Source organism: Callithrix jacchus, chromosome 18 (assembly GCF_049354715.1).
Source record: "Callithrix jacchus isolate 240 chromosome 18, calJac240_pri, whole genome shotgun sequence".
Taxonomy (NCBI): domain Eukaryota; kingdom Metazoa; phylum Chordata; class Mammalia; order Primates; family Cebidae; genus Callithrix; species Callithrix jacchus.
Genome location: NC_133519.1, coordinates 21,471,710 through 21,485,718, shown reverse-complemented (window position 1 = coordinate 21,485,718; position 14,009 = coordinate 21,471,710). Strand labels below are relative to the sequence as shown.

Sequence of the window (14,009 nt, the reverse complement as noted above, 5' to 3'; positions counted from 1 at the left end):
CGCCTCTCCAAAATCCTTTGTCAGCTATTTTTCTTGGGCACACTTCAAAAATTTTTGCATACCAAGTTTCTGTCACTGATTCTCTCCTCTTCTCCTCTTCCACTCACTCCCTCCTTCCTTTCCCTCACTGTCCCCCTTTATTTCTCACTTAATACTCTTACAGTTGGAGAGAACTTATCCATACTTTATCTTACCCTAGGATCTCTGGACGGGTTCAGATAGAGCTTCTTAAATTATAGGAAACATAATTCGTATATTTGCATCCTTTCTTGGGAGAGGGCCCAAAGCTTTTGTCAGAAGTTTGAAACCTCAACCGTGTTGGTGTCTCCTAAACTGTGTCTTTTGTCAAGACCTGTCTTCTGAGTTCCAGGGCTATGTGTCTCACTGCCATCTTCACCTGAAATCTTCACAGCTACCTCAAACTCAATAACCTCAAAAGCTGAGATCACTTTCTCCCTCCCAAAGCCTGCTCATCTTCCCATTTTTCTTTTGTCCATGAAAGGTACTGCTATCCTCCTTATCACCCAAATTAGAAATCTGAGCATCACCCAGACCTCTCCCTCTTCATTACCCCCCATAGCCAATCATTCACCAAGCTTGTCCATTCTTCCTTCCCAACTTCTCTCCGAGACACTTTCATTGCATATCTACCTGTTAAACAGAGTAGCTCTTGTCTCTTAACTAGAATGCTGAAATAAACTTGCAACTTTTCCCTCTGCCTTCTTTCTCTCTCCCCTCTAACTCATTCCTTGGACTGCTATCAGAGTCATTTTTATAAAATGTAAAACAGGCCGGGCATGGTGGCTCACGCCTGTAATCCAAGCACTTTGGAAGCCAAAGCGGGCAGATCACCTGAGGTCGGGAGTTCAAGACCAGCCTAACCAACATGGTGAAACCCTGTCTTTTTAAAAATAAATAAATACATAAAATGTAAAACAGATTTTGTGACTCCCCAGCCAAAAGCCTTTTTATTAGTTCCCATTAGCTTTTAGAATAAAATATGTACTGTTTATCCTGACATACAAAACTCTTCATGATCATTATTGAGTTCCTGATACGTGTCTGCCCTTGTGCTAAATGTTAAGGGTACAAGGTGAATAGATTCCCTGCTCCCCAAGACCTTTCAGTCTACAAATGTGACAAGTTTACAAAGAAGAAGCACGAGCTCCTAAAGGAGTTGGGATGGGGGTGGGGGTCACAACCTAATTTAGAAACTGAGAAAGGTCTCAACCTCCCATCCTGCATTTACAATCAGCAGTAATCAGCAGGTGTGGTATCAAATATGGAAAAATTTTATCTGCATTATTTCATTTAAGCGATGAGTGCCATTATTGTTAGCCTCATTTTACAGATAAGGAAACTGAGGCCTAGAAGTTTAAATAAGTGATGGAGTTGGGATTTCACCCAGACTCATGTGAGACCCAGACAGCCAACCCTTTTGGAGCCTGTGCTTCTCCCCTGTAGTCCTCACTACACTTGTGGAACTACACCCAGCTCTGCAAACACACCAGCCTGTTTCACTCCAAGTCTTTGCTCATGCTGCTCCTCTGGCCTGGGATGCCTATTTCCCTCAAAAATCTTCCTGCTGAATCTTTTGTGACCTAATTGAAGTGTTCTCTCTTCCATGCACACTCTTCCCCCAGATAGAATTAGCCACTGTCTTCTTTGTGCATGCACGGCATTTCATAAATACTCTCACAGTCCCTCTAGCACTTCAGATACTTACCTGATGTTCTCCCCTAAGAAATTCTAAGTCCTAGGGGATGACAACCAACTGACCTCCATAGTCAGGAACTTCTGCTGTGCCCGGCTTTCCAATGAGAAAAAGAGAGAAGAGGAGGGGAGGGAGGACAAAGGGAAAGAGAAGAAATAAACGCAAACATGAAGACAAGACAAACACTTCAGTATATGATATCTCAAGACCATCTGCTCCTTTGTAAAAATTTTGCTTTTTTATTTTTTTCCCCAAGAGTCAGGGTCTCACTCTGTTGCTCAGGCTGGAGTGCAGTGGCATGAACATAACTCACTGTAGCCTCCAACTCCCGGGCTCAAGTGATCCTCCTGCCTCAGTCTCCTGCGTAGCTGGGACGACAGGCATGCACCACCCCATCCGGCTATTATTATTATTACTATTTTCGTAGAGACAGGGTCTTGCTATGTTGCCTAGGCTGGTCTCAAATTCCTGGCCTCAGGCAACCCTTCCACCTCACCTTGGCCTTCCAAAGAGCTGGGATTACAGTAAGCCACCACAGGCCAAAATGTTGCATTTTATCCATCACTGTAAAATTAAACCTTACAACTCCAACAGCACCCTGAGAATTGTTCAACGACTTGATGAAAACCCCCTGAAAGCTTCCCAATCCATTGCAGTCCCTTTCTCTCCTCCTGGGCTCTCTCTCCTCTTCTTCCTATCTAGCCCACCCTTTTGGCAGCTAAGAATTCCTCCCTCCATTGGAGAGCTACAGACAAAAGAGGAGTCAGATAAGAAAATAAAATAAGACCTCAAAGAAGGAAAACAAAGTGAAGGCCTTGCATAGAGGTCACGTAACAGAAAGCCACTTGGATATCTGCAAAGGGGAGAGAATTGAGAGATACCCACCTTTTGCCTCAGAGACCATCCTTAGCCCTGAAGGCATTGTTTCTGCTTTAGGTTTCCCAGATAAGCATCTGAAGTGTTACAGCAAGGAACTTTAAGTTTCCAAATACTTGTCTGGATTTTGCAAAATGTAAATGAATCACTTGAGAAGGAGCACTAGAACGGCTGCTGGTTCATTACCCTTGTCCATCCCGGCATCCAATCCAAGGGCCTGTGGAGGAGGGGCTGCTGCAAGACTGTGACGGAGGAGGGGAGTGGGTGCATGGATGGCAATGGGAGGATCAGTTAACTCCACCCAGGAGCCAAATGAAACATACAAACAAAAAACAAAACCTGGGTAGTGGTTTTTATGTGATTCTGGTGTAGAAAGAGCTTTCGTCCAAAGCAAAGATCAGCGGGCACCTGTGCCAGCCCCTACCTCCATTCCATCCCTGACAGGCATCAGGTGCCCACACCTGCCTGCTACTCACCTCTTGTGCTTTTCTAAGCCAGATGAGACCTGTCCTAGATGTCCAGGAGCCCCCTGGGGGAGTGGCACTATCAAGCGGAGTCATCTGATTTTCTGTCTGGGACCCTTACCATTGTAAGAGTAAACAATGTGTGGGTATGGGGGAGCATCTGGAGGGAAGAGACGAGGTTAACAACCCTCCCGCTTCCTGGCCGCCCCCACTCCATCTTTTATGATAAGGAGCCCTGTCAGCTACCAGGCTGACAGACCAGCCCAGATCCAGGTGGCCCCAAGGGACCTGAGCTAAGCTGCACTAGTGTTGCTCCGTAGGACCAGGGGAACAGCGAAGGTAAAGAGTTGCTGTCCTCACCCCTCCCAACCCCCACCTTTTCTGCGATCTTGTCAGCTTTTCTTTTTTTTTTTTTTTTTTTTTTTTTGAAACAAGAGTCTCGCTCCGTCTCCACGCGCCAGGCTGGAGTGCAGTGGCTTGATCTCGGCTCACTGCAACCTCCGCCTCCCAGGTTCAAGCAATTCTCCTGCCTCAGCCTCTTGAGTAGGTGGGACTACAGGTGTGCACCACCACATGCAGCTAATTTTTTTTTGTATTTTTAGTAGAGACGGGGTTTCACCATGTTGGCCAGGATGGTCTCGATCTCTTGACCTCATGATCCGCCCGCTGCAGCCTCCCAAAGTGCTGGGCGTGAGCCACTGTGCCCGGCCCCTTTCAGCCTTTCACTGGTGACTCGTTCTCCCAGGGCCCATTTCTCTTCCCCTACCTGGATTTCTTCTAGCCTGGGAATCTAATGATCAAATCACCCTAAAAAGTCAGTGGCACCTGTGGATTACATATCCTGGAGCATATGCATTTTGAATTTTGAATTTTGAAAGAAACTATGGGTAGAGATAGTACTGAGGAAGAGACATGGCTAATGGTCTGAAGATTCGAAAGGACCACTTTCTGCAGGCAGGCCCTCGGCTGGAGAGAGATGGGTCTGGGCCAGGCAGGAGAGTGAGAAGTTCTGAGGTGGAATGAAGAGAGCCCTCAGGGAATGCTCCTCTTGCCTTGAATCTCATCCCCAGGGTCATGCTGTCCCATTGTTGGTGCTGAATGAATCCAAACCCAGGAGATGGGGGCAATCATCCTGGGATGGCTGAGGGTACTCTCTGGCAGATTCTGCATGTGCCCCCAGATGCTCATCCACAGACCTCTGGGGAGCAAAGGGGGCAGACCCACCCATCTCGTCTTCAGGCTCTTTCCTTCCTGTTTCTGCCCTATGGTGGGGCTCACTTGCCAGACCTCAGATTCACAAGTCAGATGACGTTTCAAGAAAAGGAACCTGGTGGGTGATGGGTGGAGGGGTTAGGGGAAAGGCTGTTTACTTCTTCCTGTCCAGTCAGCTCCGTCCCTTTAGGGCTCCAGATAACGGTGGTGACTTGTTCAACTCCAGCGTGGCATCATGTGGCAGCTGCTCCTCCCAACCGCTCTGCTACTTCTAGGTAAGTCAAGGGTCTCCCTGGTTGAAGGAGAAGTTCTAAATGCCTTGGATTCAGCAGAGACCTCTTTTCAAGCAAGGGATGGGATTCTTACCAAGGAATGGGATTCCCACCAAGGAATGGGACCCCTCACCACATCTATAGCCCTGGATTGAGCTCCTAGGCCAAGCCAAGATGAGGCTAGAAATGAGGAGAATGCTGGTTCCGATTGGGGCATGCTCAGGAGTGGGCCACTTGATCCCTCTGGGTCTCAGAATCTCTACATGGAATTGAAGAGCTTGGACTAGATGGTCCCTAGGGTCTCTTTCAATTTGACATTTCAGGGTTTTCCTCTATGATTGTTAATTTCTTCCCTTTCTTGTGGGGATGTGGGTTGAGGCTGTTTCTGTGGCTTGGTTCAGGGAAATTCAACCTGTACTCTTAATTTGTGAGTTTGCACAGGGAGCAAGGGGAAAGGGAACAGTGTTGAAATAGGGATTTGGGTTGACAGTGGGGCAGGAGCCATGGACGCTGCAAACCAGAGAGCAGATAGCAAGAAAGTTTCCACGAGAAATATTCTGATTCCTGGGGCAGGGGAGGGCAGGGGAGTTTTAAAATCACTCTGATCTCTGCTCCTACTCAATATTTGATTCACTCTTTTTTCTTGCAGTTTCAGCTGGCATGCGAGCTGGTGAGTCAGCTTCATGGTCTCAGATTGACTCAGCGAGGCACATATGGGGGTGATGGCCATAAGATATTGGGAAATGCTTGCTGCATGGGAAAATGCTGATGGGGGGTTCACAGGGATAGTTCCTCCAAAACAGCAGGGCTTGGCCCTATGCTTCTCTGGCCAGTTTTCCTCAAGATACTGAAAAGGCCAAAAATGGGACCAAGATGCTCTAAGACTGAGTCACCAAGCATGGGTTTACAATGGGTTCATTTTGGCTTTGAGGCTCCCTGGGAATGCCAGTGTAGAGTCTGCTCCTCTCCCTGTCCTCACCCCACATTTTCTTGGCTCCGCAGAAGATCTCCCAAAGGCTGTGGTGTCTCTGGAGCCCCAATGGAACAGGGTACTAGAGAAGGATTTTGTGACTCTGAAGTGCCAGGGGACCTCTCTTCCTGAGGACAATTCCACACAGTGGTTTCACAATGGAAAGCTCATCTCAAGCCAGGACTCAAGTTATTTCATTGCCTCTGTCAGAGTCGACGACAGTGGAGAGTACAGGTGCCAGACACGCCTCTCCACACGCAGTGACCCGGTGCAGCTAGAAGTCCACACTGGTGAGTTGGTGAAGGGGAAGAGGAACATCACCAATAAAGGGTGAAACAAAGGGCCCTGAAATACTTGGGAAGAGCCAGAGGTGATATTCTTAGATAAAAGGTAAGATGAGATGATCTGTGGTCCCACTGAGTGGTATCAGAGTTGTAGTCCTAGCTCTAAGCAGGCAAAATGTCAAAGCCTGTCAGACAGTAGATACAGGACTGCTGCACTGCAGTATTCCAGGAATCATATGAAATGCATACAATGCGCATGTGTCATCTGAAAGGTAGGCCATAGCATAGATGCTCAATAATATTGATTTATTTGTTTTACTTTATTTTATTTTTTGAGATGGAGTCTCTCTCTGTCACTCAGGCTGGAGTTCAATGACACCATCTCGGCTCACTGCAACCTCTGCCTCCTGGGTTCTAACAATTCTCCTGCCTCAGCCTCCCAAGTAGCTGGGATTACAGGCAGCCGCCACCACACCCAGCTGATTTTTGTATTTTTAGGAGACATAGGGTTTCACCATGTTGGTCAGGCTGGTCTCTAATGCCTGACCTCAGGTGATTTGCCTGCCTCAGCCTCCCAAAGTGCTGGGATTACAGGCATAAACCACCATGCCAATAATATTTATTGAATTGAATAAGTTAATTAATTTGGTTTTAGGACCTCAATCTCCTTCTCACTCTCAGGCATGTAATACCCTAAGCTACCTCCCAAAGCAATCCTAATGGCCTAGCATCATATCTTTCTCTTTCCCCATCAATGCCTTACTTGTTTTTTTTTTTTTTTGAAGAAATAATTTTTTTTTTTTTTTTTGAGACGGAGTTTCGCTCTTGTTACCCAGGCTGGAGGGCAATGGCGCGATCTCGGCTCACCGCAACCTCCGCCTCCTGGGTTCAGGCAATTCTCCTGCCTCAGTCTCCTGAGTAGCTGGGATTACAGGCATGTGCCACTATGCCCAGCTAATTATTTGTATTTTTAGTAGAGACGGGGTTTCACCATGTTGACCAGGATGGCCTTGATCTCTTGACCTCATGATCCACCCACCTTGGCCTCCCAAAGTGCTGGGATTACAGGCACTGTAGGGACACCTACAAAGATTGCAGGGACACCAGGAAAGACTCCTGCCTTCAAAATATTCCTCCTGCCTGTGTCTGATGTCTATATTCTATTAATAGTACACAAAGACTTTCATTGCATGATTAATCTGCAGGCTGAACATGTATATACCACCATTGGAAGAGGTATCCCATTGCCAAATTTATGCTTAAGTATAGGTTTGAGTATGGCATTGATTAGAAAGTCTATGGTATAAAATATTTTTAAATTAGAAATAAAATTAAAAAGTAAATATTATTTCTTTAAGGCCGGGCGCGGTGGCTCATGCCTGTAATCCCAGCACTTTGAGAGGCCGAGGCGGGTAGATCACGAAGTCGAGACATCGAGGCCATTCTGGCTAACATGGTAAAACCCCGTCTCCACTAAAAATACAAAAAAATTAGCTGGGCCTGGTGGCACGCGCCTATAATCCCAGCTACTCGGGAGACTGAGGCAGGAGAATTTCTTGAACCCGGGAGGCAGAAGTTGCAGTGAGCCGAGGTCGCGCCACTGCGCTCCAGCCTGGTGCCTGGTGATGGAGTGAGACTCTGTCTCAAAAAAAAAAAAAAAAAAAGAAGTATAGCCAATCAAGGCTATATTAAACTGTGACCATGAGAATTGCTTTACCAGGTAAACTTCTGAGCATTCTTTAGGACCCATTTCACCTATGTCTGCCTCTGAGAAGCATTTTTTACTTCTTTCAAGCAGAATGTCTTTGTTCCAATCTAGTTGTCTCTGCAGTCCTTTATTCTTAGCCTGTTGTAGCACTCGTCATATTGTATTGTGATTATTTCTGAATACTTGTGTTTCTATGTCTAGACTGTAGATTAGTTAAGGCTGAGAACCATATGTCTAGTCATCTGGGTATCTCTAGTCCACACAGTGTGCCACACATAGTGAGTGCTTGATGAAATATCACTTGAAGAAATACATATATGGACATTCACTGAGTCCATGATTGGACCAAGAATGTTCTTCCAAAGGCCACCAGACTATATACTAACCATGACTTTATGCTAATAATGATTCATCTCTCTGTTGAAAAAGTGGATAGGCACATCGCTTCTTTTGAAATGATATGTCTTAATAGGTAATAAAAATTACTTTCTGTTTAGCAAATCTTTGTGGTAGAGAATCACGACCAACACATGTCCTACCAATTTTGTTTAGCATCAGGTAGTAGATTTTTAAAATTATAGTAATTCAACCTGAGAATGTAGATTTAAAAAAATTAAAAATCAAATGACAGTAAATGTTGTTTTGTTCTTATTACAAAAGTCATTTGGGGTCAATTTCAAAAATATATAAAAGTAAACAGCGGAAATTTTAAATGTCCTTCAGTCCCACTCCTTCAGAGAAAACCCCTGTTAATATGTAAGTGCATATCCTTCTTTTATTCTGTGCATAGTACTTTTAAAAGTATTTTTAGTATTATGCTTTTTTAACTTAGCATTGTCTCATGAATATTTTCTTACGCTATTATGATATTTATCTACAATATCATTTTTTAAACGTTATTCAGGTCCTCTCCCAACCACGACTTCATGTCCTCTCCTTGGGAAATCTGATGATTGTGAGAAAAAGCTCTGACAATATACGAGTTTCCTCTCTTGAAGGCCATGCTCAGTAATAAAGGTGGTCTCACTGAGGCCCCGTGACACCTCCGAAACCACCAGTTGCCACGCTGAGCACTACCATGCCCTTCCCCTCCCCGATGTTTACATTGAATTCTCCTTCACAATGTCTGCAGCCAGTCCGTGGCCATCATCACCTTATTCCTGACTGCTGCAAGAGTCTTTCAATATTCCTTCGATTGTCTATACCTTCAGAAATCTACCTTTTCTCTAATAGAGCAAATCATCATTTTCAAATGCACTTTTTACTCTCATTTAGAACTTGCTGTGAGCCCTTATTACCTGCCACAACATATCTAAGGCTAGCACTTAAGGATCCTGCAGATATGCCCGGCACTGGTTCAAACTTACCTCATCACTTACTCCTTCTGCTCTGTGTTGATCTTATGTGTGTGTGTCCCTCTTCCCCATTAGACAAAGGTCCTGGTGTGACTTGAGTTCTCTTGCAGGGGCCCATCAGCTCTTCCCCAAAGGGAGCTATGAAGGTTTGGCTCCCAATCTGGCTTTCCCTTATGTCCCAGGATCTGGGTGGTACATGGCCCCTTCACAAAGCTCTGCACCAAGAGCTGAGGCCTCCTGGGCCTGGGGTGTCTCTGTGTCTTTCAGGCTGGCTGTTGCTCCAGGCCTCTCAGTGGATATACAAGGAGGGAGACCGTATTCACCTGAGATGCCACAGCTGGAAGAACACTCCTCTGCATAAGGTCACATATTTACAGAATGGCAAAGGGAAGAAGTATTTTCATCAGAATTCTGACTTCTTCATTCCAAAAGCCACACTCAAAGACAACGGCTCCTACTTCTGCAGGGGGCTTGTTGGAGGTAAAAATGTGTCTTCAGAGAGTGTGAACATCACCGTTATTCAAGGTAAGAAATGTGCTACCCTGGAATGTCCAGGGACACCTGTGTTGAGCCTGCACTCACATTGGGAAGATGAGTTGGAAGGAGATTCCCGATTCTTATACCTGCTTCCTCATATGTGGTTCCCTCCTGGTGATCAGCAGGAGGTCCCTGAAAGTCCCTGTTTGCTGGATAGGTTTGCAGCTCTGTTTCAGTCCATTCTTTTGGGATGGCTAAGAGGTGTCATTTACCCTGCAGTGTGACCGCAGGAGCAGAAGCCACATTTCCTCCCCAATAAATACCTCTGTCTTTCCTTACCCTGATCACACCCGCGATGTCATAGGTTCCTATGCTGGCCTCTTTCTTATCCAAGCCTTTTAGCCATGATACAAACTGGCAGGAGCCCCTCACAGAAAGAGCCCAGAACCTGGGTTCTGGCTCTGCAGTTAATTAACCGTCTGACCAGAGGTGAGCCACTTAGTCTCTCTGAACCCCAATTTCTTCTTCTGTAACAAAGATAAGCTGACATTTATTGGGCATCTTTCAATGTGGCAGACTGTGCTAAACAATTCTTTTTGTTGTTGTCTGTTTGTTTTCATTTTTGAGATGGAGTCTCACTCTGTCGCCCAGGCTGGAGTGCAATGGCAAGGTCTCAGCTCACTGCAACCTCTACCTCCCAGGTTCAAGTGAGTTTCCTGCCTCAGCCTCCCAAGCAGCTGAGATTACAGGCACCCACCACCACGCCTGGCTAATTTTTGTATTTTTAGTAGAGACGGGGTTCACCATGTTTGCCAGGCTGGTCTCAAACTCCTGACCTCTTGATCCACCTGCCTCAACCTCCCAAAGTGCTGGGATTATAGGCGTGAGCCACCCTCCCAGCTGCTAAACAATTCTTTACATGCACCTGGTTTGACTATCATAGAAGACCTTCACAACATGAGACAGGTAATATTGATTCCATTTTACAGAGCAAGTAACTGAGGAGCAAAAATAATACCTTGTCCCTAAGGTCACATCAAACACTTCAAAGCCTGTGTATCTAACCATTAAGCAAAAGATTTGAACAAGCACTCATATCCTATGATCCCATTAAGTCATCCACAAAGCCTCCCTAGGTTCTATAGCACCAGCCTCCAGAGTCAGAGCTCCGGTGTGGTGTGCCTGGACCTGCCAGTTTCACACAACTTCTATCTGTAGATAGTCCAAGACATAAACTGTAAACAGTTTGCATGTAGAAAGGCAGCAAAACACCTTTTGAGATTTTGACATTACAATACCATAATTTGTATAAAAATAATTTCATTACACTTTAAACTGAAAGCAAATACTCCCAAGTGGTTAGGGAAAGAGGGAGCAAATGAAGCAAATGGGGTAGCATGTAAATAATGAGTGGATCTGGATAAATGAGGATATATGAGAGTTCTTTGTACTATTCTGGTTTTTTTTTTTAGCACAAAGAGAGATTTTATTTTAAATATAAGCATTTCAAAGAATACTGCATAACCTTGAACATCATCTCTTTAAAAGAAAACAAGCTGTGAGAAGCTAAAAGCTTGTGATTTTTTTAAATTGCATTTTAGGTTTTGGGGTACATGTGAAGAACATGCAAGATTGTTGCATAGGTACACACGTGGCAATGTGATTTGCTGCCTTCATCCCCATCACCTATATCTGGCATTTCTCCCCATGCTATCTCTCCCCAACTCCCCACCCCCGCTGTCCCTCCCCTATTTCCCCCAGACAGACCCCAGTGTGTGATGCTCCCCTCCCTGTGTCCATGTGTTCTCATTGTTCAGCACCTGCCTATGAGTGAGAAAATGCAGTGTTTGATTTTCTGTTCTTGTGTCAGTTTGCTGAGAATGATGGTTTCCAGGTTCATCCATGTCCCTACAAAGGACATGAACTCATCGTTTTTGATGGCTGCATAGTATTCCATGGTGTGTATGTGCCATTTTCCCTGTCCAGTCTATCATTGATGGGCTTTTTTTTTTTTTTTTTGACACAGAGTCTAGCTCCATCGCCAGGCACCAGGCTGGAGTGCAGTGGCATGATCTCGGCTCACTGCAACCTTCTGCCTCCCAGATTCTAGCAATTTTCCTGCTTCAGCCTCCTGAGTAACTGGGATTACAGGCATGTGCCACCATGCCCAGCTAATTTTTGCATTTTTAGTAGAGACAGGATTTCACCACGTTGGCCAGGATGGTCTCGATCTCCTGACCTCGTGATCTGCCCTCCTCGGCCTCCCAAAGTTCTGGGATTAGAGGCGTGAAGCCACTGCACCTGGCCTCTGGTCATTTTTTTTAAGTTTGAAAATATATCAAAATCAAGAGTTTAAAAAATGGAAATGCAAAATCAACAAATTTGTCCCAGTTTCTAGACAACAGCATTGTCTGACAATTTCTTAACTGTCACACAAAACCCAGCTTACAACCTAACTTGCTAAGGCTCTCTGTCACATCTCTGTCAAACAAGCAGAAGCCTTTGCTAAGTGTTTGGTGAGCTGTACTCTGCTGAGATAGCACTAAGATCAGGAGCTAATGGGAGGAAGCAATACTTTCCCCCAGACTCCCCCACCACTCCTACCACTTGTCTCTTGGCAGTTGTCAAAGACCCTCTGCTGGTGACCTCATTGTTTGTTCCAAATATCTGCCTTAGTGACTGTCTTTTTTTCCTCTCTCCACTTCTCCTAATAGATTCGACGTCATCCAAATCACCAGTCTTTCTACCTGGATACCAAGTCTCTTTCTGCTTGGTGATGGTATTCCTTTTTGCAGTGGACACAGGATTGTATTTCTCTGTGAAGAGTAACATTCGAAGCTCAAAAAGGGACTGGAAGGACCATAAGTTTAAATGGAGCAAGGACCCTCAAAATAAATGACTCCCATCCCATGGGGGTAATAAGAGCAGTGGCAGCAGCGTCTCTGAACCTTTCTCTGGATTTGCAATTCTGTCATCCTCATTAGGCCTCTCCATGAGCAGCAGGAAACATAGAACTAAGAGCCCAACTCCCTTACCCAACTTTCGACTCTTCCTTGGTCTCCAGTGGAAGGGAAAGGCCCATGATCTTCAAGTGCCAGCAGGGAAGCCCCAGTGAGTAGTTGCATCCCTAGGAATTGAAGTTTCAGAGCTACACACTTGTTCTGTCCCAACCGTTCCCTCACAGCAAAGCAACAATACAGGCTATGGACAGTAATGTTGAAACATATAAAAATTGTTCCTATTGCCGGGCACAGTGGCTCACGCCTATAATCCCAGCACTTTGGGAGGCCGAGGCGGGTGGATCACAAGGTCAAGAGATCGAGACTATCCTGGTCAACAAGGTGAAACCCTGTCTCTACTAAAAATACAAAAATTAGCTGGGCATGGTGGTGCGCGCCTGTGGTCCCAGCTACTTGGGAGGCTGAGGCAGGAGAATTGCTTGAACCCAGGAGGTGGAGGTTGCGGTGAGCCGAGATTGTGCCATTGCACTCCAGTCTGGGTAACAACAGCGAAATTCCGTCTCAAAAAACAAAAGACTGTTCCTATTATAAATTACCTACTTAATGGGGGGGAAAAAGAAAAATAATTATTCCTAAATAAATGAATAGGTAGAATTAATGGTTGAGGCAGGGCCATACAGAGTGTGGGAGCTGCTGGGGATCCAGGGAATTCAGTGGGACCAATGAAAGGGTGGCTGAGAAAGAGCAGAGTAGTACAGGATAGACTAAGGAAGGTGTCCCCATGCACCCAGAGATAGATAAGACTGTCTTCCTAGAACGTTAGTCATGGTGGAATTAACGGGAAATCATGAGGGTGAGGTAGAATTGGGTCTTCCAGGGGACTCTCAGAACTGAACCTGCAAGTTATAATGATGAGCCCTCCTAATGCTAGGAGCAGAAAATGGTCCTAGGAAGGAGACTGAGGATTGGAGTGGGGTGGGGTGGAAAAGAAAGTACAGAGCAAGTCCCAAGTTAAGCTAAGTGAACAGAACGATCTCAGTGTCAGCGCGGGAAAGTCTGAGAAGAAAGAGCCACCCACAAGCACACAGGAAGGAAAGCACAGGAGGTGAAAATGCTTTTTTTGGCCAGGGTAGTAAGAATTAGAGGGTAAGGGCAGGGACTGTAAAACCACCCTTTCTGCTTCAACACGTAATTGCGGTGTAGCTTTGTTCATTTCATTTATTAAACAAATGTTGGATAACCAATACTAAATGTACTACTGAGCTTCACTGAGTTAAATTATGAAACTTTCAAATCCTTCATCATGTCAGTTCCAATGAGGTGGAGATGGAGATGGCAACTGTTGCTTATGAAAGAAAGCTTTAGTTGTCTCTTCCTGTTTTGGAAGTTTTAAGCGCAGCATTTCTCTGGTAGAATAAAGCATATTACAAGATCTTGCATGCTACTCTTAGAAGACGGGAAAACCACAGTAATAAACTACAAATGATCAAATCCTTTCTTCTTCCCTTTGTCCAAGACTGTAACAGAGATCAGTTTGGATTGGTGAAAAACACCTGCTCATCCCAGCAACCATCTCACCACAACTCTTATGAATTAGCCAGCTTGCTGAGACAACTGGGTGAAGGGTGCTTCTTATGGGAAGTATGGGATAGGAAGCTGAATAGAAATTAGAGTTTTAGAGCATTAGGGCAGATAGGAGAAGGCACAGCTACGCAGT

General features: G+C 45.3%; 1 protein-coding gene across 1 annotated transcript; it reads left to right on the top strand.

Annotated features, from left to right (window-relative positions):
* Nucleotides 1-4,436: 4,436 nt before the first annotated feature.
* On the top strand, nucleotides 4,437-13,547 carry LOC100387926 (low affinity immunoglobulin gamma Fc region receptor III-A-like). Its single transcript, XM_003735166.6, has 5 exons — nucleotides 4,437-4,541; nucleotides 5,188-5,208; nucleotides 5,541-5,798; nucleotides 9,123-9,380; nucleotides 12,047-13,547. Exons 1-5 carry the CDS (start codon nucleotides 4,502-4,504, stop codon nucleotides 12,229-12,231), a joined length of 762 nt encoding a protein of 253 aa, XP_003735214.3. The 5' UTR covers nucleotides 4,437-4,501; the 3' UTR covers nucleotides 12,232-13,547.
* The last annotated feature ends 462 nt before the right edge of the window (nucleotides 13,548-14,009 follow it).

Bases quoted from the DNA above. Each gene is read 5' to 3' on its own strand.
- LOC100387926 (XM_003735166.6), top strand. From the start codon at position 4,502: ATGTGGCAGCTGCTCCTCCCAACCGCTCTGCTACTTCTAG. The intron at 5,209-5,540 runs GTGAGTCAGCTT...TTGGCTCCGCAG, and splicing joins TTCAGCTGGCATGCGAGCTG to AAGATCTCCCAAAGGCTGTG. The intron at 5,799-9,122 runs GTGAGTTGGTGA...TGTGTCTTTCAG, and splicing joins GCAGCTAGAAGTCCACACTG to GCTGGCTGTTGCTCCAGGCC.